The sequence below is a fragment of the Anser cygnoides genome, chromosome 15 (genome assembly GCF_040182565.1).
Source record: "Anser cygnoides isolate HZ-2024a breed goose chromosome 15, Taihu_goose_T2T_genome, whole genome shotgun sequence".
Taxonomy (NCBI): Eukaryota; Metazoa; Chordata; class Aves; order Anseriformes; family Anatidae; genus Anser; species Anser cygnoides.
The window spans coordinates 11,974,881-12,001,030 of record NC_089887.1 but is presented as its reverse complement, the minus strand read 5'-3'; the positions used below and the strand labels follow the sequence as shown (position 1 = coordinate 12,001,030).

General features: G+C 60.6%; 1 protein-coding gene across 3 annotated transcripts; it reads left to right on the top strand.

The window, feature by feature from the left end:
• The first annotated feature begins 14 nt into the window (after positions 1 to 14).
• Positions 15 to 24,244, top strand: SRL (sarcalumenin). Of its 3 annotated transcripts, XM_048067362.2 has the most exons (8): positions 28 to 164; positions 8,533 to 9,663; positions 11,331 to 11,429; positions 12,277 to 12,372; positions 15,478 to 15,513; positions 19,276 to 19,392; positions 19,756 to 19,989; positions 20,643 to 24,244. In XM_048067362.2, exons 1-8 carry the CDS (start codon positions 104 to 106, stop codon positions 21,452 to 21,454), a joined length of 2,586 nt encoding a protein of 861 aa, XP_047923319.2. In that variant the 5' UTR covers positions 28 to 103; the 3' UTR covers positions 21,455 to 24,244. The 3 variants fall into 3 exon arrangements, with proteins under 3 accessions (XP_047923339.1, XP_047923319.2, XP_047923329.2); XM_048067382.2 differs by lacking the exon at positions 8,533 to 9,663 and having other exon boundaries at positions 15 to 164; XM_048067372.2 differs by lacking the exon at positions 15,478 to 15,513.
• The last annotated feature ends 1,906 nt before the right edge of the window (positions 24,245 to 26,150 follow it).

The window sequence follows — 26,150 nt, the reverse complement described above, 5'->3', positions numbered from 1 at the left end:
CAGCATCTGTGCAGGGCTGTGCTGACAGCAGCCAGCCCGGCCCCGCGGCCCCCGCGCCGTATAAATAGAGGCGACGAGCAGCAGAGAGCTCCTGGCAGCCACCATGAAGCGCCTCAACCTGCTGTGCTGCTGCGTGGCCTCGCTCCTGCTCCTCGGCACAGCAGGTACGGCTCCCGCACCTTGCCCGCGGGGCTGGGGGTGTCTGTGGGGCTGGGGCTGTCTGCAGGGGCTGGGGGTGCCTATAGGGCTGTTGGTGTCCAGGGGGCTGGGGGTGCCTATAGGGCTGTAGGTGCCTATAGGGCTGTGGTTGTATATAGGGCTGTGGGTCTCTGTGGGGCTGTGGGTGCCCACTGGGGCTGTGGGGTGCCTACAGGGCTGTAGGTGCCTATAGGGCTGTGGGTACCTATAGGGCTGTGGGTGTCCATGGGGCTGTGGGTGCCCAGTGGGGCTGCGGGTGCACATGTAGGTCTGGGTGCCTGTGGGGCTGTGGGTGTCTGTGGGGCTGCAGGTGTCTTTGGGGCTGCAGCTGCCTGCAGGGCTGTGGGTGTCCGTAGTTCTACAGGTGCCCATTGGGGCTGCAAGTGCCCATGGGGTGGTGGGTGCCCACACGGACCTTTGGGTGCCCGTTGGGCTGCAGGTGCCCACTGGAGCTGTGAGTGCCTGTGGGGCTGTGGGTGCCCGTGGGGCTGTGGGTGCCCGTGGGACTGTGAGCACCATGGGGCAGTGAGTGCCCCATGAGCCCAGCCTGCCCACAGGGCGGGTGCCCCACGCAGGACATGCTGCAGGGCTGCAGCCGGCTGAGCTCATCTATGCCAGGGCTGCAGTCACCCCAAAACTATGCGGGGACACAAAGGGCGGGGGGGGGGCTGTGAAGGTCCCCACTCCACAGCCGGGGTGGGTGCAGGGGCTGTGCTGCAGCTGGCGTGCTGAGGGAAGCGTCACCCGTGGGCTGCAGGGATGAAGCCCCCGCGTGGGGTCTGATGGGCTCCGGGGCACCCAGCACGGGACCCCCCCACCCACCGAGTGTCTGCCAAGCAAGACAGCATTGGGGTGACCCCCAGACCTCCTTCCCCAGGCTGGAACATCCCCGCTTAGCACGCCGGCCCCGTGGCAGTGCTTGGCCGGGCGTCCCACGGGGAGCCGGCGACATCGCCGTTACCCTTGCTTGCCCTTGAGTTAATTTGGGCCGGTTCGCTGCCTGGCTGGGCTCGGGCGGCCGCGCTGCCGGGGGGCGGCTAAGTATGGAAACAGCCGTGTAACGGGACACTGCGCTCCTGCGGCCGCCCTGGCCCCCGCGCCACCGCGGCCCCGCGCGCGGGCACCCGCAGCTGCTGCCTTCTTGCAGCCCGGCACCCCCGGCCCGGCGGAGTTTTATCCTTTTAAGGGCATCTTTTACCCTTCTGGGGAATAAAAGGGGTTCGGGGTGTGGGACGTGTCCCGTCGGTGGCTGGGGGACCTCCGTGGAGCTGTGCGCCAGGGATGGGGACGGGAGTGCCAGGGGGATCCTCTCCGGGCACGGCTGGTGGCTGGTGCCACCCAGGGTCGGGCTGGTGGCCCAGTGGGGGACCTGTCACCGCAGGAGGTGGCCACCAGCCCGGCTGGGCTCGCCCCGGTGCTTGGGCGAGGTGGCTCTGGCTTTTTCCTTTGGTGCGGAGCCGGGCTCTGGGACAAGCTCCCCTTTGGCCTGCAGGAGGAGGCCCCTGTCACCCTGTGCCTGGCTTTTCCCATAGGCGCTGCTGCCATCTTGAAAGCCTCGGCTTCCCGTGGGACCTGCAAGGCCCTGCGGCGAGGAGAACTCAGGGGGACCCCACGGGCAGCCGGAGGGGCTGTCACAGGCACCTGGTGGCTCGGGGCGAGGGCTTGGGGTGGTTCCTGCAGCCCGGTGACCAACCCTGGCCTCATACTTGGCACGTGGGGATAAAGCCCCCCTAGTTTTATTTTTTTTTTTTAGCTTCTGTGTGCTCGGCCCCGCTGTGGTGGCTGTGGTGATGCCGGGGGCGGCTGGGACCCCGCCACCGCTCCCGGGGCAGGAAGGGCCCCGTGCTCGTTGAGCCCCTGCCAGAATGGCCCGCGGGCCACGTGGCCGGGGCTGGCAGAGCTCCCCGGCGTGGACGGGTGCTTGCCCACCTCCAGCTGGGCAAGGAGCTGAGGGAAGCCCTGGCACGGCCCCGAGGGCGTTACGGGGCTGGCACACGGCTCTCCCCATAGCAGCGGCCTCGGCCACTATCGCCACGCCCCGGGACTCCTCACCCTGCCTCCTCACAGGATGTGTCACCGGGGGTGGGCACCGTCGACGAGTCCTTGTGGTGTCCCCAGCACCCAGGACGTGTCAGCTTGGGGTGGAACCCACCTCAAAAGTGTCATCTGGAAACACGGTGGACACTTCCACCTGGAAAGTGTCATCTCGCACTGGGCTCCGTTGCCTGGGATACACCTTGAGGAGCGCCCCATCTCCCGGGAACGTGTCCCAGGACATAACACTGGCATAGGCTCCACCAGTGGGACGTGTCACCTCATGGTGAGCTCCATCACCACGTCCTCGTGTCACTTTGGGGTGATCCCCGTCACCCATGACATGTCACCGCAAGTGGGTTCTATCACCTGCGACACATCACCTCGTGGTGGGCTCCGTCACCAGGAATATGCCATCTTGGGGTGGGCGACATCATCTAGGACAAGTCACCTTGATGTGGGCTCTGTCCCCTCAACACGTCACTTTGGGGTGGGCTCCAGCTGCCAGGATGGACGAAAAACACCTTGATGTGAGCTCCACCACCTGGCATGCATCACCTCGGCTGGGTGGGACACAGCACCCGTGGGAGAGCCCCAGCTCTGCCAGTCCCAGGCTGCCCACCCTAGCCAGCTGCCTCCATGGGCATCACTGCTGTTGGGTGCAGAGGCACAGGGCTTGGGGTGCCACAGCCACCCACAGATCTTGGCCATTCGTGCCACCTACATCCCTGTCACATCCCCTCACCTGGTGGATATCCCAGCCCCTGTGGGTGACCCGGATCCCTCCCAAATTGTTGGCCAAGGAAAGCAAGGCAGATGTCAGGCATGCTGGTGTGATGTGGCACCCTGTCCCACCAGCCCCGATGTTTCTGGGAGCGCTCTTGGCATGCTGTGCAGGTGACATCCAGCCACACAGGACGTGTGGATGGGAAACCTCGCTTGTGTGCAGCCCCCTTGGCACAGGGTCCCCATGGGGAAGGGGTTGGGAGTTGAGCTGCAGCCAGGGAAACACGTCCCCACCATGTCCCCACTGCATCCCTGCTCACTGACCTGCCTGCTGCTGGCACTGGGGGGTGCCGAAATCCCAGCCCATGAGGCAGGTCCGAGAGTGACCAAATCACTCCTAAAATCACCCCATTCTTCAGGCGCTGCAGGAATAGCAGCAGTGCTGGTGGCTTGGCAGTGTTCCTCTGGGCTATTTTAAGCCTGCGGGGACATTTCCCTTGTAAGCGATAGCCCGAGGAAGCCATCGAGCTCGTGTGCCGGCGGGGTCTGGCGGAGGGGCCGGGCAGTCTCCAGCCGGGCACCCCAAGCCAGGCAGGGGTGCTGGCACCAGGAGTAAAGCCCCAGTGCCAGCCGGGGTGGTGGGACCCCGGATGAGTTGGGGGTCTGTGTCCTTTGTCCTGCTGCTGGGGCTATTGGAAGGGGCTGGGTAGCCGCTGCGTCCCTGCCTGGATGATCCCAAGGATTTAAGGATCCTGTGGGACAAAGCAGCAGCAGCAGCACCAAAATCCAGGCTGGTGAGCCCCAAGGGGGTTGTCCCATGCAGGTGGCCAGGAGTCCCTGGCAAAAACGAGAAGAGGAATGAAGGGTCATGACCCAGGGCACCCCTTGGGGCCACTGGTGGCCCTGGGGCCAGTTGATGACATTTTCCCTCACCAGTAGCCCAAGGACAAGGCCAGTGTGCCCTCTCAGGAGTGGCTCACCAAAGGAAGGGGCTCCCCTGGGGTCTCCCGGCCACGGCACAGCCTTTCCCACCTTGGCATCTCCGCCTCCAGCCCCGGGTCCTTCAGCATCTCTCGGCACACAGTGTGGCCTCCGGCTGTGCCTGGACCTCGGCCTCCTGGCCAGGGAGTTGCTCACGTTGTCACTCTCCGCTGCCCCGTCCTTGTGCCACCTGCAAGCTACCAGCCACGAGTTTGGGTTTGCCTCCAAGTCTCTGATAGGAACACCAGAGTGGGCACCCTGTGGGAAGACAGTTGAAAAACACCCCGCAGAAACGATTCCCAATTTTCATCTCTATATTTAGCAAGCCCTGAGCCTGGTTTAATCCATTTGGTGCATCCTGGTGAGGTTTCCTTACCCTGACTCCTTAATCAAAATATCATGCAGCTCTACCCCCCTATTTACAGAAATGAAGTCTTTTTTTCTTTTTTTTTTTTTAGCCTGACAAATCTGTTTCCCGTGTCAGCAGTGTGATCTGTATCGATCAGCCATCTCCCCTGTAGGTGGGCATCTGGGATTTCTGAGATCACGCTGGGATTTCTCCTGCTAAAAGGCTGGAAAATGCACTGGGGTGGCTGGAACTGCCCGGGGTGGGAAACTGAGGCACGGGGGCACCAGGCAGGAGCTGCTGCCCTGCCACGCCGCCCGTGCTAGGTCCGGGTGGCGAAGCGAATCCTCCTCGAGGTGCTTGCTCTGGCAGCAGGCTGGCAGCAGTGCGGGGCATCCTCCCTTTCAGACCTTCTGTGCATTCCCCACCTTGTTTCCCCTGGGGCATTCGTGCTGTTGGCTGGAGGCGAGCTGGGCCAGCCCTCCGTCCCCGAGCAGAGGCAGGGACATCGCTGTGATACAGGGGGACTGCAGCGGGTCAGATGGCGCGGCCGGTGCCACGGGATTCCCAGGAGGTGCCAGGCGGCGTCTTGGAGCCCAGCCACCTCCCTGCACCTCTGGAGGACTTTGTCAGAAGCAGGCACATGGTTTGGGATTCGTGCAGCCTTGCCAATCCTCAGAAAGAGGGAAGAAAGGGGCTGGGGGCTTCCTCGGGTCTGGTACAAAATTCTCCAGCAGGAAACACGTGCTTCCTTCTTTCATAGCAGCAAGACGTCCCCCTAAGTCAAAGAGCCCATTTGACCAGAACCTTTCTTTGACCAGGCCTAAATAAAAGTAATGATGGCAAGAAATAGTGCTTTGGCAGCCGAGGCCTGGCCTTGTTTTCCTTTCAGTCCTTGTTGCTCGTCCTGCCCGTGTACCTCTGGGCAGTGCCACCGTCACTGCTGCCACTCCTGCTCCCACTGGGACGCGCACGGCCGCTGGAGCAGACGGGGACGTGTGCCTGGGGTCCCCAGAGCCCCTCTGGAAAGGCAAGGGGAGGGCAGGACTGGTGGTGGCCGTCCCCCCGGTGACCTTCCCCGCGGTGCTGGTTTATGGGCTGCCGGTGGGACCCATTTGGGAGCTGTCCCTCAGGCCGGGTCCCCATTCCCTGAAGAGCAGCACAGAAACCAGCTCAGGCAGTGATGGCTTTTCTGTTTCCCCCATGACGTAAAACACAAGCAAGGAAGGAGGGGCCCGATGATGAACACAGGAGTGCAGGGAAAAGCAAAGTCAGGGTTCGTGTGGGGCTCTGCGCCCCTAAGGGCATCTCGTGGTGCCTCCCAGGTTACTGCTCCCACAGCCTGCGGAGCCGCTGGTCTGTGAATCAGCCACGCCATCAGAAATAACTCCCCGCGTGCTGCAGGGGCTGGCATTCGGGCAGAGGAAGAGGGCGTGTGAAAAGCCATCCCCGCGGTGCTGCACATCGCCGGCCCCACGCTCGGGGCTCCTATTTCTGCTGGAGGGGGAGAGTGTCCTTCCCGGGGCCACCTGTGCCCATCTGTCCCTCCTGGCTGTCCCCATCCTGGCGCCACCCTCAGAGGCAATCCCTCCCGGTGGGCTCCGTTCACCCGTGGTGCTGCTATTTCATGGGGCCCTGTGCGAGGATGGCAGGGAAGGGTCATGTATGTTGTAGCCATAGGATGGCCGAGCCATCCCTCTTCCTGGCATCAGCACTGGTGTCCTGCGGCACACCGAGTCCTCCGTGGGATTCCCATCACGGCTGTGCCCCACATTGCTGTTCCAGCTGGGGACAGGGCGGTCATGTCCCCAGCCATGTGGGCAGGGCTGGAGCAAGCTTGGTGACCTGGGGTCCCACCACCAAGGGGGGCAAGGTCTCCTCTTTGGTGTTGCTCAGTACAATGCAGGGTGTGAAGTAGGGGAGCCCTGGAGTCATCTTAAAATGGGTCTGCATGTTGTAGTTGTCCCACTCTCTCCTGCAAGTGCGTGGGGACATCTCCTGGCCGAGGATATCACCCTTGGCTGGTAGGCTGGCACCGGGGCCCAGGGGCTGAGGACAAGCAAGTGGGTGTCTGCAAGGGGGCTGGTGCCATCCGTGCCCCCGCTGAGCTGCTCCTCCTGACCCCACCGTACAGTTGCTGGATGTATTTTTAGCCCACAGAGGCCGGGCGGAGGGTGTTAAGCCCATAACCTTCGGCCCATTTTGCTGCACGGCGCTCATCAGCCGGCCATCTGCAGATCAGCACAATTTGCCTTGTGATGGATTTGGAGACCATGTAGGGGAAACAGGAGGGAGAAGGAGGTGGAGAGGGGAGAGGGACTTTATATAATGCTGTGAAGGTCACAGGAAATAAAGCCCGTGGCTGACACACCAGCAGGAATATCCCAGTTAGAGTGCGTGGGGAACATTTCCCTTCTCCCGCAGGGGATGGCTCACAGCTGAGCGCTGGGGCCCAGTGGTCATTGCCCAGGGGACATGTCCATGCCCTGCATTCAGAGGGGACATGCCGGCCTCAGAGATCTCCGGTGGGGTCTCCTTTGGTCCCCTCCTCACCTGCCCTGACCCTCTCCAAATGCCCACTCAGGAATCAGCTTCCCTCCAAGACCTCCAGGTCACCAGCTATTCTGGGGCCATGCTGAGAGTCTCCCTGTCCCCATCCGCTGTGGGGACCCTCAGGGTGCAGGTGGGCAGAGCATGCCTCACACCGGCCGGCCTCTTCAGGCCCTCTTGGGTGGGAGCTGCGTGGGGCTTGCCGTGCTCAAGGCCGGACCTGGAGCCTGCGGGTACCTGCGAGCCACCTGCTAGGACAGGATTCGGGAGGTCAGCATGGGCAGAGAAGGGTGACTGTGCATCTGTGACAGGCTTGGGGATGCTGGCAGCTCTGAGCCATGGTGTCAGGCTGCACATGAGGACTACAAACCCTGGCAGGCTGAGGTGGGCTGGTGCCTCCCAGCTGCCTTCCGCTGGCATCGTTTGTCCCCCGGCGCGAGCCCTCAGCTGTCGTGTGACTGCGGGCTATCAGCGTGGCTGGCCCCGGCATGGCACAGACAGACACATGGCCGCCTGCCCGGCGCTCTGCTCCAGGGCTGCAGTGGCAAAGTGGCTGCAGTGGGCAAAGAGGCCTGGGGTTGCCCCACGCTGTCCTTGGCTGTGCTCCTGCCGTGCTCACACCGGGGATGTGTGGTACCCAAAATTTCAAGGGTGTTTTAAGACACACACCATCATGCTGCTGAAGCGGTGCTGCAGCAAACACCGCAGCGAGCCAGGTCCCCGTGTCCCCGGCACAGCACTGCGGTGTGCCACTGCAGGGCCATGGTGCACGAGGCCGGAGGAGGAGACCAGCTCCATGCTGCGTGCTGTGCCCGCACTGCTCGCCATGCCCGCTGCCTTCCTGTGGCCTGGGCGGAGGTGGCGTTTCTCCCAGTTGGCATCTGCTTGCCAGCTGGAGTACAAAGGCATTATTTTCCTCTGAAACGCTTCCCTGGTATGCAGGCATTAGAGTTTTCAGGGGATTATTTAGACTAGCAGCAACTGTTTGTAACGGAGACAGTATAGCTGGTGATATTTTATTTTTGGCATCAGTTGACTAATGTTAAATTGCACTTGGAGGCCTATGGAAAATACAGATGACTTCTCCCGGACTGCAGAACAAATTCATTGTGTTCCAGCCAGTTGCACGGAGTGGCAAATGTTTTCCTAATGAAGGGACGCTCACAATAAATAGCTCCGCGCCCCGCTGCAGGGTCAGGCCCTGTGGTGCCGCCCGGCCCAGCCCTTCCTGCACGCTGCCGGCTGCGGAAAGGCACGGCCCCACTCCAGGGAGCCGCCGGCCGCCCTCGCCGCCCTGCGGGGCTGGGGAAGGACCCTTTCACCTGCCAAGTGCCCAAGGCCTCTCGCACCCAGTGCCCCACTTTCATATCCCCACCACCACTGGGTTCTCTCTCAGGGCTGCTTCACCGCCTCGCCCTAGCCCCACAGCGCTTCTGCGGTGCCCCACAGCCTGCACGGCCCCGGGGCCACGTCCCAGCCCTGCGCAGCATCAGCGCTTCTGCCCGCAAGCACCTCTTTGCGTCCAGCTTCTTGCTACGGCCAGGAAACGAGCTGGAATCGGAGATGCGTTAGGAGAATTTAAAGTCTTGGTGACAGCCTCGAACCCCCTCTCTTGCCCCCGCTGTCCCCCGGGGCCGCGCGCCCCGCAGCCGCGGGCGGGCGCGGGTAAGACTGACCGAGCTATTCTCATCATTTAGAGCTGCGTGCCCCAGCCCCGCCGGGCGCCGAAGATGTTGGCCATGCCGCACAACGCCCCTCGTTGGCTGTGGAGCCCCGGCTGGAGGAGATGGCCGCCGACGGCAGCCCTGAGGAGGAGGAAGATGGCGGCACCGCCAATGCTTCCGTGCCCAGTGCTGCAGAAGAGGGAGGCGGCGAGGGGGAGGAAGAGCTGAAGGGAGGCCTGAGCGGGGCCATGGGGCTCAGCCAGGAGGGGCCCCACAGGGCACAGGGCCCTGGGGAGGATGATGCCATGTTGGGCACCCCTGAGGCAGGGGGAGAGGCCGCCCACCAGCCTGGCCCACAAGATGGCTTCCATGACCAGGAGGATGAGGAGACTGATGCTGGCTCCAAAGAAGTAGCCACTGAGGAGCAGGGTAAGCCTGAAGGAGAGAAAATGGAGGAGCCAAGAGTGGTGTCTGCTCCTGAAACTGGAGAAGAAGGGGAAGAGCAGAGCTCAGAGGAAGATGACGAGCAGGGGGAATCTGAGGAAGAGGGAGATGAAGGTGGAGAGTCTGAAGAAGATGGAAGCAAAGGAGAGTCGGAGGAGGAGGGAAAGTCTGAGGAGGATGGAGAGTCTGAGGAGGACGCTGCTGGCCCAGCAGGGCCAGAGGACGGAGCTGAAGGAAGTGACAAGGAAGAGACCAGCACTTTAGGGGAAAGTGGCCACAGCAAAGCAGCAGCTGCCAGCAAGGGAGAAGCCAAGGATGGCCCTACCAGCTGCCATCACCCACCATGTGGGGACGTGGAGCCTGGCTCTGGCAGCAGCAGCCCAGCAACGGCAGAAAACCCACCTACAGCAGTGGAAGAACCAGCAGCAGCAGAAGACCCACCAGCAGCTGTTGAAACTCCACCAGCAGTAGTGAAAAACCCACCAGCAGCAGAAGACCCTCCAACAGCAGAAGACCCTCTAACAGCAGAAGACCCTCCAACAGCAGAAGACCCTCCAGCAGTGGAAGACCCTCCAACAGCAGAAGACCCTCCAACAGCAGAAGACCCACCGGCAGCAGTGGAAGCCCCCCCTGCAGACAACCCATCGCTGGCAGAAACGGAGAGCCCACCCAGCCCCAGTGCCCACCCTGCTGCCGCTGAGCACCAGCACAGACAGATAGGTTGGAGTCTTTTGCTGTTGGTGTGCCGTAGCGTAGTGAGCAGAGGGCGGCGAGAGTGACCTACTATCAACCCTGGCGGAGCTGCGCTTGGCTCATTAAACTGCGCCTAATGCATGGCCCTCTCCTAACGCTTGTGCTTCCTGCACCCGCCCCTAACTGCTGCACGGCCGGGCCAGCCACGCCACGGGCAGCGGTGGCACAGGTGGGAGCCCGCGGATGCCAGCAACGCAGGTGCTTGTTGCAGCGATACCAAGGCGGGCCAACATTTCCCTCGCTGCACTTTAAGCCCATGACTTCTCCCATCTGCGGACACATGAACTTCTACCCTTCCCCTCAGCCCCTTTCAGCAGCCACAGACCTGCTAAAGGACATTTACCAGTCCTCAGAGTCCACCAGACCAAACTCCCGGCTCTCTTGGCACGCAGGCAGGATGCTGCCCAGGCCGGCAGGTCTCGTGTCCATCAGCCACTGGCCCGCAGCCCTTGCCATGTAAGGAACGTGTAAAGAGCCAATTCAGCCTGCTGAATTGCTGAAGTGCCTGCTCTGGCCACGGACAGGGTGTGTTTGGTCACTGAAATGTGAGCTAGCTCAGGAAAAGTGACCCCCCCCCCCCCTTCCATGTTTTACTAGAAACGCTTACGGACTTTGGCCCATGGGCTAGGCAGCAACCTTTGGACACAGCTGATTCTTTTTTGCTTCCTTCTATAACATCCCGGCTCAAAAAGCTCACATTTGTGCCGAGAGGAAAACCCAGTTTGGAATCTGTGTCTTGGCAAGTCAAAAGGTCTTCCTCAGCCCCACACTCAGGGAGAGGCTCAGCGCAGTCCCTCGGGGCAGCCCCAGGGCCCGTCAGCGCCCCTGTTTGCCCGGGCACCCATTCCCCAGCCCAGGCAGTAGGGCACGTGTCCTTGAGGCCCCGCTTCAAAGCCCCAAGCCATGGGGCCCTCTGTGTGCCAACCCCTTTGCTAGCACGCCCGGAGCAGGGACAGCTCTGTCCCCCTCCGCGGGGAGGCTGGGGAAGGTGCCCAGGGCCACCTCCTGCCACTCGGCACCGAGCCAGGGAGGCTCCGGAGAGGCAGCCTCCAGCCTGGCGAGAGGCAGAGGTGGAGAGGCAGGAGGGAATCCAGGCCTCACAAACCCTCATGTCTGCAGCTCGACGTGTGATTTCTGGGGGGTGGACAGGGAGAGAGGCAGAGCAGAGAGCACCCAAAGCTGAGGGGAGTTGCAGCTGCTGGGGGGAGTGGCGGGGCAGGCAGGAGCCCCGTGGGCAGCAGCTGCCGCGTGCCCCCGCCCTGCACTCCCCAGCGCCCGAGAGCCCCTTCCAGGCACATCCTTCGCATTCCCCGCGAGCACCGGCCCTCGCCTCCCCCTCGGGAGACACCAGGGGCCTCCCCCACCAGCCCCTCCTTGGAGCCAAGCAGTTGCCTGCGATGCTTCCCCCGGCAGCCATGGCCCCAGCAACCTCGGCCAAGCTTCCAGGAGCATTTGCAAAACAGAAACTGAGCGGCGTGCCAAAGCTGGCGGGTGCTGGGTGCACAATGGGGCCGCGGGCTCAGGGTGTGCGCGCTCCCCAAAGCCCTCTCCCCAGCAGCAGCTTGTGTGAGCTCCTGTGCGGGTCCCCCGCCGCCAGCTCCATCAGTAACAGGTCTCCTTGTTTTTTCCTCCAGAAGAGGTTGAGGATGCCAGCGAGCCCACCAAGCGCGACCGGTCCCACTTGGAGAGCACCCTCAAGCTGAATGAAGACAAACCTGCCGATGACTTCTCAGGTGAGGGAGCCTGGGTGGCACCGATGCGTGCAAACCCTGCTCCTTTAATCCCAGCGATGTTTCCAGGATAAGCTCCCTGCCACTGTCTGAGAGCTGAGTCTGGCAAACCTGCTCTGCTACGTGAGGAGCATGGACAGGGCTCTCCTTCCCTAGGCTGCTTTGTCAATAGCCTTATGTCTTGTGGGTGCAGTAGCACCACGTCTTCAATACCAGCCCTTACACTGGACTAGCATACTTTAGGTATTTTAAAGACAGCTCCAAGAGCGAACAAGAATGAGGAGGCTAGAGAGGCTGGCTAATCATGAATTGGCCTGGGCCAGCCGCACTGCTGCCTGCTGCTCAGAGAAGCTTGGGGCAACTTATAATAAGGGGTTTTGATTTTTATTCCAATTATGAATTGGGTACTATTCTTATAAGGCTTGCTTCTGCTGGTCCAATTGGCAGTCAGGACTAGAAAGGAAGCAATAAAAGTGGCTGGGAAATGCCAGCAGTAGGGGGGCAGCTCTGGCTGCAGCAGGGGTCCCTGGGCTCCGTGGTGGAGGACTTTGGGGTCACGGGTGTTGAGTGCTAAGCAGCATTAACGAGAGAGGTTCCTTGCATCAGTTGCCGGCAAGCACGAGACCAGCAGGAGATGGGGACAGTGCCCAGTAGGAAATATTAGCAGGGCAGGGGCATCAAGATGCGTGACTTGGATCAGTTTGGCCAAGATTTCAAGCATGAGCTGCGTCTCTTGATCAGCTGTCACCCTCAAGGTCTGCAGGGAATGCCCAGCAGCTTACCTAGAAGGGATGCAACCAGGGTGGCTGGGGTTTGCCTGTCACCCATCTGCATGCTTTTGCTCCCACAGGAGTACTGCAGCGGCTGAGGAAGATCTACCACTCCTCCATCAAGCCCCTGGAGCAGTCCTACAGATACAATGAGCTGAGGCAGCACGAGATCACAGGTAACGCTGCGGGCACCGGGGTCTCCGGCACCGTCAGGTCATTGGGATGCATTCAGACAGCAGTGCAGAGAGCAGATCATGGAAAGGCTCGGATAGTTCGTGTTCCTCTACAGCTTCCCAAGAAGGCCATGAACATGCTGGGCTTGGAGGACGTGCCCTAGTGAACCCAGCACCCAGCGGCAGGCATTCCTGCATCTGCCTTAGCCCATCTGCTGTCAGGACCATCTGTGTAGGCTGAGCATTGAACCCTGCCTGCTTAGGGGCCTCCACCTGCTCAACATCAATGCTCTGTACCCGTGCCAAGCAGAGATCATGGCCCAGAAAGACGGGCTTGGCAAGGAAGCTTAGGACCTCTCGAGGCTGGGGTTGAGCTTCCTGGGGGTGACTGGAGCTGGCATCCTTCCTGCTCCATATGGGACACGGCCATGTGGGCAGGGTATTCCTCAAGCTCGGCAGCCTTCACTCATACCGGGAGTTAGAGTTTCCACCTCTTGGCAACTACAGACACACTGGCTCAGGTGAGCAGGTTCCTGTGGCCCTGGGCATTGGCTTGGGCTGAGCCCCAGTGGTGTACGTGTCCCTCCAGAAGAGGAAAGTGCAGCTCTGGCCCCAAGATGCTCACACACCTGGAGGTTCCTGTGACCCTTATGACATGAACCACCCCATTTTCCAAGCACAGATGGCTCCAGCCCCAGGTTAAGCCTCTGCCAAAGCCCTGTCCCTAGCTGGGGCCAGGTCGCCCCGTGCTTCGGCTGCATGCTCACATCAGCCTCCTGCCAGGGTCCCTCCTAGCCCCGGGGTTTTGCTTCCTCCCCCAAACATCCTCAGGGCTTTGGCCTCACACCCTGGAGCCATGCCTGCCCCTCCTCGTGCCAGAGGCATGCCTGCCCCACCGGAGCCAGAAGGACCCCGCACACCACCCTGACCTTCCTCTGCAGCTGTTCATGGGTCCCCTGCTCGTATGGGTGAACCCACAGGACACATCCACCTAGAGCAGAACTCCTGCTTTACAGAGGCGCCCATTGCAGCCCAAATGCCACTCCTAGGTCAGTGCCAGACTTCTGACATTCGGCAGGTGGGCTTCCTCACCCCCGGCCCAGCCAGCCCGTCTCCAGCTTGGAGCCAGTGGGGAGCACGGGGGGACCCACGGGGCAGCAGGACGGGGTAGGGTCAGGGCTGTGGAGCCCTCATCACCAGCCCAGGTCCTGTCCCTCCACCTCACAGCACACCCTGGGCATCGGCCACCACCCACCGGGGTTCTGGGGCGGGCGGTTGGAGGTCTCACACGACCGGAGGCATGCGCAGCTGCCCCGCAGCCCGCTCCGTGCCGCTGCCTTCGCGCTGCCTTGGCCTGCCTCAATGTGCCTGGGGACCACGAGCTGCTTGCCGTGCTGGGGGTTGGCCGGGGGGGGGGGGTCTCAGCAACAAGCATCCGCTCTCAGCTCACCCCGGGGCACTGCGTTTTGGAGACCACTTGAGGTCGGTCGCAGGGGCAGATAGTGGACTCACAACCTCTTTCCTTACAGGATGCAGCCCTAGCGCACAGCCTGTGGCCTAGCTCAGGACATCTGGGTCTGCTCCTCAGCCGTCCCACGCCCAGGCAGCCCCTTCCTGCTCCCTGTTGGGGAGTCTCAGCTGCCTGGCACAGGGGCACTGCATTGCCTGCAGCCCCCGGCTCAGCCAGGCATAGCCCCGCTGGGCTGTGAGAAGCCCAGACCACGCTCCCACCGGAGCTGTCTTGCCTTCCACCAAACTCAAGTACCTCTGGAAACCCCAACCCCATCATACATAGTCACATCCTAAAAGCCTAAAGCACAGCACTTTGCCTTTTATACCCACTGACACAGTTTTCCCCAACCCTTCATTAGTGGTGCAATTAGAGCAGCCTGCAGGTTAATTAGAGGGTTGGCCGAGGGAGCCCCTTTGGCTTTGTAGGGTGGTTGAGGGCATGGTGGGGCTGAGGGATCCATCTCACCTGCTTCCACCATGTGGTGGGGTGAGCTCCTGTCCTGCCTGTGGCCACAAGGGGTTCCCGGCATCGGGGTGCCCCTGTGAGCAGGAGATGCCCCAAGCCTCCCCCCATGGTGAGCCCCCACGGCACGGGAGGCTGGAGGGCGCGGAGCTGCGGCTGAGCTGGCTGGGGGGAGCGGGACAGCTGGGCGAGCGGCGGGGCAGCAGTGTCATGGAATATGCATGACCTTTGAAGGTGTAAGCCAATATAGAGGGGTGCCACCGCAGGCACCTTCGCCCCTCCATTACGCGGCAGCCCTCCATTTTGTCCACCTTCCATGGGCTCCCTTTTGGCCTCCGCTTTGGAGCTGTGGCCACGTCAGCCCCAGCGTGGGTCTGAGCCGAGCGGGGCCTCCCCGCCACACACACCAGTGCGAGTGTCACCTGCCCTGGGGGGCTGCGACCGGCGCCGTGAGCCTGGCTGAGACTCGAAATTGCAGCCCAGAGCATTCACCCAGCTCCCTGCTCACAGCATGGTGAAGCCCGACAGGGGACGTCTCCATCCCATGCTCAGCATGGGCTGGGTCCCCTGTGCGCTTGGTCACTGCAGACCACCCATCGGGGATGTCCCTTGCTCAGGGAGCCTCGCAGCCTGGCGATGGGAAGCTTGCCACCAGGCCATGGTGCATGCCACCGATGCTAATTACTGTGTATGTGCCAATTAGCCTGCCTGCTTAAGGAACGGCCTGCCGATCGCCTTCACCAGGCTGTCTAGGGAGGCATGCAGATAACTGTGGGGCGGTCAGGACACGTGTCTGGGTTGCTTGCTGTCCTAAGCATGCCTCGTGTGGCTCCGTTTGCTTGGTGATGCTGCCAGGGAAGGCAGAGGCAGGAGGATTGGGGCGCAGGGCATCCCCGGCGAGGCAGCTCTGCCTGGGTTTGGATTCTCATCCTGGTAGCTGCGGGTCTCGTTGCTCACAGACTGTAACTCCTTCTTTCCTTCTGGAAACGTGGCCATCCTCTGGCTTTGTCCTGCCTCCGAGAAGGCCAGGGCCGGTGTTCAGCTCCCTCTTCGGCCCGGGCCAGACCCAGGCAGCCGCATCCCTTCTTCGACTCACGGTACCTTTTCTCTCTCCCCGTGTCCCCTGCTAACAGCTTACCCCGGACGCACCCTGGGCTCCTCCGCCACAGGTTGGTATTGCTGCCTGCCCCCTGCATGCTGCCAACGCTGCCTGAGCTCTTCACTGGCCTCTGGCTTTCCTCTTCACCCATCCCAGCAGAGCCACGTCTCAGCTGCTCACGCGCCCCACGGCACTCAGTGCGTCCCGGAGCTCAGCAGCACAGCGCTGCCTCGGCACTGCCCGCCCCGCAGCCGTCCTCGCCTCTGCCAGGCTTCTAAACCTTTCTCTCGTGGGTTCAGTCTCAAGAAGGTTCGAGGTCCTCTAGTGATGGTTCAAGGGCTTTCGTGGTGGGCCCGCAGGTCCGTCTCCCACCCATGGGAGCGGAGCAGAGCCCACACTGCGGGGGTGATCTCTTTTCACCCTTCTACGTGCAGAAACTTCCCCAAATGCCTCCCCTTGATCCCCCCGGCTGCAGTTTAAGCCGATGACCCAGCAGCAGCTGTCCTACTAACACAGCCTGGCCCCTGCGCGGCGGCCTCAGCCCTCTCGGGAGCTGGAGCTGGCTCCTGTCCCGTGTCATGCCCAGGGGGAGCTGCCAGGGCCCCCAGGAGCACCAGCCTGGAGAAGCAGGGGCTGGGAGAGAGGCCAAGAAGCGCCGGTGATCACACCGCTCTTCCCCTGGTTCCTGCTGCGGCACAAGGCACACAAAGGATGGGGAATCCCATCTTATGGCCCTCGTGTCCTACCCCACGGCCCCTGCTCTAGGATCCTGCCAAAATGGGCTCCTACGTACCCCGCCCCAAAGTGGCAGAGCCCCAGTGGTGCCCAAGGGCCTCTGGCTCCCTGTCATGGCAGCGTGCAGGCAGTGGAGAGTGTTGTAGATATATATAGCGTGTCAGATAGCTGTATTATCTGCGTCTCTAGCTGCACAGGCACATGGGCGTGCGTGCTTGCTGCTTGCGTGGGTGTGTGCACGCAGGGGGCGAACGCACGGAGCACGACACAGGGCGAGCATCCACGTGCAGCTTTCCCCCCGTCCGCGGGCACATGTGCTGTGCAGGCAGACAGGAGGCTTCGCGGGTGGGCTGGCAGCCCTGCTGGGGCTGCAGGCAGAGTCCCTGCCCCCGGCAGAGTGCCCGACAGCATTTGGGGTCGGGGATGGCTTAGCAGGGTGGGCGATGCTGGGACAGCCTGGCCAGGTGTTTGAACCCACCTGGTTTGAGGGCAGAGCGGGATGTTTGGGCCAGTCTGAGCCAGGAGAGGAAGGAAGCTTTCTCCACATCCTCTGCCTTGCTGCGTGTCCTCGGGACGGACCTGCACTGTGGGGTCACCCTCGCTCCATGGGGCTGAGCCAGCACCCAGCATTTCTGCAGGGCTTGAGGAAGGAGAAGACCCAACCTAGGGCTAATCCCGGCCCCAGAGCAGTGGGGCTCCCACCTGAGGGCAGCCTGGCCTTGGAAGCAACATGGGAAAACGACCCACAAAGCCACTACTGTAGGAAAAAATCCCTCCGTGAGCGAGAGAAGCAGTTCTCTGTCCTCCCCTGCAGGACAGCAACCCTTCCAGGAGCGACAATGCTCCGGGGCATGGACTGAGCCAGAGCCGGACAGTACGAGATGAACACAGCCTCTGCAGGGGAGATGTGACCTGCTGGCCCTGTTTGCCAGGTGCTTTGCAGCGTCTCAGCATGCTCTGTGCCCCAGAAACCCTTAGAGAAGCAGCTGCCGTGATTTAAGCAGAACCACAAATGAAATGCAAAGAGCTGCAAGGTCTGAGCGTCCCCCCACTCACATGCAGGGCGATATCATGCACCGGTGTGAGGCCGCCCTGCAGACACCACCAGGATGAGCTGGGATGCACTGGGACGAGCTGGGACGAGCACCAACTGTGGTGTGAGCCAGGCTGGGCTGGGAGCGAGCAGCCACAGGGTGGCTGGAGAGAGCCGCGGTGGCGGAGCTGCCGTCATCCCGTGCTGGTGCTGGCAGGGACCGAGCCTCTTTTCCCCTGGCAGCAGCACCAAGGTGACGCAAACCCATGCTGGAGGGACGCAGCGGGGGGACCCAGCAGGGCAGGAGGCCTGGCCAGGCACCCAGCAGGGTGGGAGGCATGCTCTGCTTCCCCAGCCCCACGCCGTGGGCAGGGGCGAGGAGGGCTCACGTCCCCCAGGGCCCAGGAGCTTTCAAAAGCAAGGGAGAGGATGGGCTGGGTGAGCGGCTAGTCACCTGCAGAGGGGCTGCCCACCTCGGCACGGCGACGTGCGGCCCCGGCACGCAGGGATGGTGCTGAGCCACGCACCTTGCACCCCGAGGAGCCCCCCCGGCACGTGCAGCGGAGCCGGGGCTCGCTGGCTCCTGCCCTCACCCAGCCACACCTGGCCGGGAACCTGTTATGAAAGAGCACGCGGGGACCCGCCTCAAACCTCTGGCACAACATCACAGGGGATAATAACAATAATAATCCGAAACCCAATTAAAGCCGGCAAGTGAACAGAGCGGCAGTGATACAGTGGTTCAGAGGAATGATTAGTAATAAAAGCCCCAGGTTTCGACACTTGTTTTTGTCCCGCATGGGAACAGAAAGTCAGATCCCAAATATTTTGGGGAGACAGGAGTGGGAAGGCTGCTTCTTCCCTGGCGGAGGAGACGGAGGGGGTTTGGTCCGACTGCCCCTGGGTGACGGCCACCCCGCTGCCTGACCCTGCCTGCCTGGCGCTGCCTCACGCTTCAGGGGCAGGAGCAGGGCTCGGGGCCGACCCTGCCGTGGGTGCCCTGTCCTGTCAGCGGGGGAAGGCTGCGGGACAGGGCTCCCGGCTCCTGGAGGCACCCAGCCCCACCGGGCAAATCTCCCACTCGCACCAGAGGCCCCCTCCCATGCTGAGCGGGGACACAGGGGACACATCCCCGCCATCCTTCGTGGCTCCTGTCGCAGTGTGGCTGCCTGGCTGCATGAAGCGGGGATGGGGAAGGTTCCCACAAACGGGAGCTCACTCATCCAGTTTTTACTTCCATTTCTGGCCTGATTTGGCCTCGAGCCGACCAGCACACTCCCACCTTCCCAGGGCACGGTCTGGGGACCAGCATGGCCCAGGGGCTCCCCTGGCGCAAGCGGCCCCCTGCCCAGTGCCGCCGGGGCTGGGCCGTGCAGGGACGGGCTGATGGCGCAGGTCGGCCCCAGCACCTCCTGGAGCAGCGGCTGCTCCTGGGCGGGGGACAGGTCGTTACGGGCCCCACGCCAGCCCTTGTCTGCATTCCGTGAGCTTTTAGCAAAGTGTGGGGCTTCCAGAGCGTGGGCTGGGGACTGTGGTTAATTCTCCTCCTGCCTTTCCCCCAGCCCAAAGCAGGGCTGTTGGCTGAGCTTGCCCTCCCTGTGCCGGTCTGGAGCCCTGCAGCCTTCAAACACCCCAGTTCCTTTTGCACGAGGCATTTACCTGACTGCAGCATGGCCACGTCCCCTGCATGCCCAGTGCTTTGTGGCGCCTGCCCTCCAACAGCCCCCTGCAGCCAGCCCCGAGCTCACCCTGGCTGAACTTGAACCGAGCCGAGACCCGATCTAAAAGGCTTTCAACTTGTCCTGTAGTCTAAGAAGGGCCAAAGCTTAGAGCAGGGCAGACAGGGTTCGATCTCGCTGCGGTGCCGGCACGGGGCCCTGCTGGGCGATGCCGTGGCTTGGCGCGCAGCGGCGGTGCTGGGAGAGCAGCCCCGAGGGCGGCTGTCTCCCCGAGGCTCTGCGGCCGTGCCGCTCAGATGGGATGTTCATTACGGCAGGGAGTTAAATGCGCAGCGGCTACGGCTATTGTTTCTTCACTTCCTCTTGTTATTTCCCCTCTCCACAGATGGGGAGATCACTTCCAAGCCGATGGTGCTATTCCTGGGACCGTGGAGCGTCGGTAAATCCTCCATGATAAACTACCTCCTAGGGCTGGACGACACTCCCTACCAGCTCTACACAGGTACCTCGCTCACGGCGGCCCCGCTGAGCCCTGGCCCCCGTGGGAGGGCTTCTTCCCCTGCCACATCCCTGTCCCGCAGCGCAGCGCTCGCCGCCTCCAGCCCCCTGGGTGCAGCGCAGCAGGGCGCCTGCATGGCTGCGAGAGCAGCAGCCATGTAGCGAGGGCAACTCAATGTCTTCTCCCCATCCTGCCCAGTTTATTCACCCTCCCGGGAGAATAGCCCTTCCCAGTCCTCCTCTCTGCTCCCACTGACGTTGTCTTGGAGCCTGGGAGGTGCTCCCCGCAAAGGCCCGGGCCAGCCCCTGCAATGGCCAGTGCCCGGCACAGATTTCACAGCTCTGCTGCTCCTCTTGTGCTGGACAGGGGCAGAACCCACCACCTCCGAATTCACCGTCATCATGCACGGCCCCAAGCTGAAGACCATCGAGGGCATCGTGATGGCTGCAGACAGCGCACGCTCCTTCTCGCCCCTGGAGAAGTTTGGGCAGAACTTCTTGGAGAAGCTGATAGGGATAGAGGTGCCCCACAAGCTCCTGGAGCGAGTCACCTTCGTGGACACGCCAGGCATCATTGAAAACCGCAAGCAGCAAGAACGAGGTAGGGCTTTACTGCGTTCATCCGAGGGACTCCAGAAAAGATGCTATTACGATGAAGGATAGCAATGATGACTGAAACATGATGAGGAAGAGCCCTAGGCTACAGGAGGGGTCTGCTCTCGCTTTGGGGGGGGTGGGGAAGTGTGTCTGCCTGTGGCCTGGGGAACGTACCCGGACATTGTGGCTCAGCATTTGCTGTCCCGTTTGTCACTTGGAGCCAGGCTTTGCCAATGGCTGGCACTGCAGCAGCACCCGGAGGAGCACCTGGCACTGGATGCCAGAACAGGCCCAGCAGGGCTTGCAGACCCTCTCGGTGCCCACTGGGGAAAGCGGTGCTGGGGACGATACCTGCTGACAGGAGCAGCAGGAAGCTGTGGCTGGCAGCAGGGAGAATGGAGGTTTGGAGGTGAGGTTGAGGGAGACACGCAGTCACAGGCCACGGGGATGAGTTTTCATGCCAAGAAATTAACTCTGAAGTGCTTTAGCACATGAGAAACAGGTTCTGTGCCACATGGGAAGTCAGCTGTGTCTCACAGCCTGTACAACCCAGACAGGGGTGAGTTGCAGCAGGCTCAAGGTTTCTCTGTCCCTTGACCTGAAGGGACTCCCACTGTGCTGGCCATTGCTGCTGGATTTCTCTTTCCTCTCCTCAAGGTTACCCGTTCAACGACGTGTGCCAGTGGTTCATCGACAGAGCCGATCTCATCTTTGTTGTCTTTGATCCTACGAAGCTGGACGTGGGCTTGGAGCTGGAGATGCTGTTCCGCCAGCTGAAGGGCCGAGAGTCCCAGATCCGAATCATCCTGAACAAAGCCGACAGCCTGGCTACCCAGGAGCTTATGAGAGTCTACGGTGCCTTGTTCTGGAGCCTGGCTCCTCTGATCAACGTCACGGAGCCACCCAGGGTGTACGTTAGCTCCTTCTGGCCCCACGAGTATCAACCGGACACCCACAAAGACCTGTTCCTCAAAGAAGAGATATCACTCCTGGAAGATCTCAACCAGGTGATTGAGAACAGGATGGAAAATAAGATCGCCTTCATACGCCAACACGCCATCCGGGTGCGCATCCACGCCCTTTTGGTCGATCGCTATCTCCAGACCTACAAGGACAAAATGACCTTCTTTAGTGATGGAGAACTGGTGTTCAGAGACATTGTGGAAGATCCTGACAAGTTCTTTATCTTTAAGTCCATTCTGGCAAAGACCAATGTCAGCAAATTTGACCTCCCCAACCGCGAGGCTTACAAGGACTTCTTTGGCATCAACCCCATCACCAGTTTTAAGCTGCTGTCTCAGCAGTGTTCCTACATGGGCGGGTGCTTCCTCGAGAAGATCGAGAAGGCCATCACCCGCGAGCTTCCCGATCTGCTGGGGAGCATCGGCCTGGGGAAGAAGCCCAATGTTCTCTCCTGCGACATCACCGGCTGTGGCGAAAACCCAAAGAATCGCTACAAGAAGCCGTAAGGTTTCTGTAACACAACAGTCCACGTGTTCCTACCGGTGAATGAGCTTATGTCTTATCTGTCCAAGAAGCCGTGGTCTGTTAACCCTTTGAGTGCCACACTGGCAAAGGCTACTGTACAATGAGGACTTTGAGTCATTGACATCAATGGCAGGGGAAGATGGGTGGGCATAAGAAAGAGAATAAAAACTGTGAATTCCTGACATTTTATCTTTGTTCTTTTGAGTAGAAGGCAATGTTTAAGCTGTAAGTATGAGCAATGTGTGGTGAGCTAGGACTGTAGCTGCTTCTTCACTGCCGAGATGGGTGAACTGGAATTTCAACCTCTGCATACACAAAGCCAGCAGGGAGTGAGGACGAGGGCACGGCGAGAGCACAGGGGCGAGCAGTGACACAGTAACCTGGGGCATCACTGGGAGCCCCGGGGCACGGCGCTGCGCAGGGGAGCAGAGGCCAGGTTCCAGCTGTTGTTTTCAGGCACAGAAATCCTACAAATCTCTGCAAATATTGATCCTGTTTTTCCTTCCAAGGCTTTTAGGTCACCTGGTAGAGTCCTCCTTTCATGTAACAGCTGAGCTTAACTTTGTTCTGCAGCCTTCACCTGAGCGTGAGCCAAAAGAAGGGATTCAGTCCCCCCACCGGGCGTTTGCAGGGGCATTTGTTGCTCCAGATGGATCACCGTGATGTGATCTGCAAGTCCATGCCAGAGCAAGAAGTGGTCTGGAGAGGAGCTGCAGGACCTGGCTGAGTTGTGCTGGAGGAACAGGGGCAGCACCCCACTTCACAGAGTCCTGCAAGGAGCTGTCAGCAAGTTCTCTTTCCAGGCCAGTACAGAGACAGGGCACTTAGTGCCTGCTCCTGCCATTAACCTCAAAAATCCATGCTGGCAAGTCAAGCCTGAGAGTCAGCAGGGCTCAGAGGGTTAATAGTTTGGCAGTTTGACCTCATTTAAGTCCTCATTGCATGTTTTCTCCAAGCAGCCCTGGGTTTTTTTTGCTCTGTGGAGGCAGACAGGAATGGGAGATGACTCGCCACATCCTTTTTTCCCCTCTGCTGACCTGTTCTCCCCAGGACAATCCAGGCAGGTTTCTGTGGCTTATTGTCCAAACCTCACCCATTTTATCCAGAATTTTGTTGGCTTATCTCTGTGCATCGGCGCTCAGTCCTGGGAGTCACGGGAGAATGACAAATCCCAAACAGGCGACCTTCCCCAGGGAAGCCGACCTTGGAACCTGGCAGCGAGCGCTGGAGGACTACGGGTGGCCCCCGCCGCTGAGCTGCGCCGCCCAGCACAAGTGACAAAGATCTCCCGGATGGAGCCTGGTGCCTTCGAGCCCAGCCACAGCCTGCTGAGTGGCTTTTCTCCTTCGTCCTGCCAAAGGACCACTACCACTGCTGCTCTCCAGGAAACCTCTGGAGCAGGACTTACCTTTGGCAGGAACAAGAAGAGTTGGAGGTGCCGGGTGAGGCAAGAAGAAGGCAAAGGGAATGAGCGAGGGAAAGAGAAAGCTGGAAACAGAAGGCTCTGTTGTGATGGGAAAGGTGTGAAGGGCAGTGCCCCTTGTCGCCACGTGCCCCACGGGACGTGGGCCAAGGCAGAAGGTCCCTGGGGCGCCATGTCCCCGGGCGCTGAGGCTGGGTGCTGCAGAGAAGAGGTCCCCTGAGCCCAGGTGGGTTTGGGGTGATGCCGCCCAGGGACTTCCCAAGCTCCTTGCCTCTGCTTGGGGCGAGGACTGTGCAGCTGAACTAGAGCCGACGAGACACAAATCCACCTCCGAGCATGAGAAGGGACATGTCTCATGCAGAGGGGACTGGAAGTAACGAGTGAAGGCAAGGAGAGGTGTCAGAGAAAGCAGAAGCCAGGATAGCCTGGAGAGAAGTGATGCACTCATGAGTCAGTGCTGTGAGGTCTCAAACCTGCTGCCTCCCTTCGCTCCTGTTCCTTTTTCCCTCTTTCACGTTATCTCATTGCTCATCGCCGTCCCTCTCTATCTCACCCACTCTTTCTCACCTCTCACTGTCCTCCGCTGGGTGAGTTTGCATGGTTTTCTTAAGAGCTAATGGCACTGAAATGCCAAAAGAAATGTGCTAATAGAGTTGCTGTTCCTGCCGTTGCGCTGTGTGTCATTGTCACAGTAAGCAAAGTCCAACAAACCTTCTATTTGCAAGTGCCGTGTTGTGCCATCTCTTTCTTTGCTGCCTTGTCCCTCCAGAGCCCGTGGGCTCTGCCCGGGGTGCCCCATGGAAAGCCCCCGGAGCCCAGGAGGAGCCTGACCTCTCCCTGATGGCCTCAGACCTGAAGGCAGCATCACTGTGCTCTCAGGCTGCTCCCATCCTTCTCCCAGCCCCTTTCCTTTCCTTCTTTTCTTTTGCTCCAGCTTTTCTTCAGCACTCATTGCCTTCTCTCCCATTTACGACCCCTCGCTCTCTCCTCCACCGCCTGCAGCCCCGTGCAACGCACTGGCACAAGTGTCCTGGACAGGGCTCCTCTGACATGGCCAGCTCCTTTCCCCAGCACACTGCGCTGGGCTTCTCTCTCCCACGCGACGTCCCACGCAAGAGCGATGGCAGCGGGGGGGTTTGAAGCTGGGGCTGGGCCGGGGCCGCCTCCTGCTGCCCTCATCCCCGCGTCGCGGGCTGCGAGCATCTTGCCTGAGCGTGTGCTGGACAGACACTCGCAGGAGTGACACAGTGGGGGCACAGGCCCGTGTAGATGCCCATGATCGAGTGCATTTGTATGAAACTGTCAGCTTGAACATCGGCCTAATAAATCCTGGCATTTTCCAAACACACTCCCTGAGGGTGCCTGGTCTTTTTTCTCTGGCCCGGGGGCAGCAAGGCAGGGGCCAGCAGGGTGTGTGTGGGGGGGCAGCAGCCAGGTCCCCGTCCCTGAGGCTACAAGGAGCGCGTCCCATCCCATGTGGGCTCTCCCCAGCACCGGGGTCCCCCCGCTGCCCCCATGTCACATGAAGCCCAGGGGCATGCACAAGCAGCTGACGCCTTGCATGCCTGCAGCTTCTCCCCCTTGAGCATCGCACTGGCACCTGGTCTACCCCGGGGACCTGGTGCCCCCCAACTATCTGGCTAGCTTGCTGGTCAGAAGGGGTTGTCCCAAGAAAGCTGGAATAGGTGGAGGAACATCTCACTCAGCCATGGCTCCTTTGGAAAGCCTGGAAAAACCATGGCATCTCAACGTGCGTGAAGGTCTGACTAGCGAAAAGCACAATTTCTTTCCAGAGCTACTTTAGGGACGTGAATCACGAGAAATTAACGCTCCTGGCAGAACGAAAACTGATTCCACTGAGACGCGGTGCTGGCAGCAGCCCTGGCATATCTCTTTGATGGAAAAAGCAAACATTTATCCCAGGACCTAGCTGGGCAGGAGCTGCCCATGCTGCTGGCGGCCCCCGGCACAGAGTCCAGCTCCTGCCTGTGCCCGGGGCCGGCTCAGCAGCGTTCCCGAAGTGCAGCCATGGCACTGCCGATGTCCAGGCACAAGCTGAGGGTGTTACTGTCACTGCTGCCTCCTTTGCCCCAAGACTTGCCCCAAAGTCTCCATCACTTGCCCTAGTGGTGTGTGGAGGTGATGGGACGTACCTGCCATGGGATGTTCCCACTTCCCCCTGTGCAAGGCTCAGAAACCTGAAGAAGCCCAATAGTAAATAAAAAGGGTTGTGTTCTGCCTATTAAAACACACCGCTTGAAACCTTACCACCCTCGGTAGCATCTCTGCATTTCAGGGATGAAAATATCTCGGTGGCTCTTTCGCAACGAAGTTGATTCAATTTTTTTTTTTTTTTTTTTTTTTTTTTGTGTAGACATCACATTACACTTTGCAGGGGTGAGGATCAATGCCTGTAACTTGATCAATTTTTCTTGCTGCAAGCACAAGGCCAGTGCTTCTCACTGTAAATAATTAAGCTTCGCACCTCCCCAGGTGTAACTTCCCCATGGAGGAGCACCTGCCTTTCGTTAGTGGGGAACTCGGCTGCGTGCTGCATCTTTCATCGGAAGAGAATCGAAAGCCAGATTGTCGCACGCAGTTGCGCCTACTTGGGATAAGCTGGAAATCAATGGGTTTTGCCTGAGGCACGTACATGCTGAATCACGAAAGTGCACAAAGCCTTGCCTGAGGAGCACGCAGGGGATGCTGGCGCGCTCCATGCAGTGGGAGAAGATTGCCACGGCCTTTGGGAGAGGGCACCTGCACAGGGCTCAGACCAGAATTGGGGCTCACAAGTGCCACAGGACCTGGCAAAGCCCCAGCAGGTCACCGCCCGCCTTCGCAGCCCGGTGGCACAGCCAAGACCCGAGGGAGGCTCAGGGCAAGAGGCGGAGGCTCAGAGGAGGCCGGGCAGCGTGGAGCCCTGGGGACGTCGCTTCAGCCTCGCACCCTCTGTCACAGGTTAGTTCATTGGGTTGCTCCTTTTATAGCACGTTCATTAGCGGTCATTTAATTGCAGAATGCCAACATTAGCTGTTCTGAAGAACTAATATGCATATGCAAATTAGCAACAAGCATTTAATGCTACCAATATTAGAGGAAGTAATGGTAGTGGCAACAGGAAAAATACTGCAAGACCACAGCCATCGGGAGATCTGCTCTTCCAGCGAGCAGCCTGTGACCTTCAGCGGTCCCGGCGGCAGCGGGGACCGGATCGATGCCTGCAGCAGCCTCGGCAGGGGACGAGCAGGGTG

What these genes read in the sequence shown, in the direction of transcription:
- SRL (XM_048067362.2), top strand. Translation starts at nt 104, where the DNA reads ATGAAGCGCCTCAACCTGCTGTGCTGCTGCGTGGCCTCGCTCCTGCTC. An exon ending in CCTGCTCCTCGGCACAGCAG is followed by an intron (nt 165 to 8,532) that starts GTACGGCTCCCG and finishes CTCATCATTTAG; the next exon opens with AGCTGCGTGCCCCAGCCCCG. An exon ending in GCACCAGCACAGACAGATAG is followed by an intron (nt 9,664 to 11,330) that starts GTTGGAGTCTTT and finishes TTTTTCCTCCAG; the next exon opens with AAGAGGTTGAGGATGCCAGC.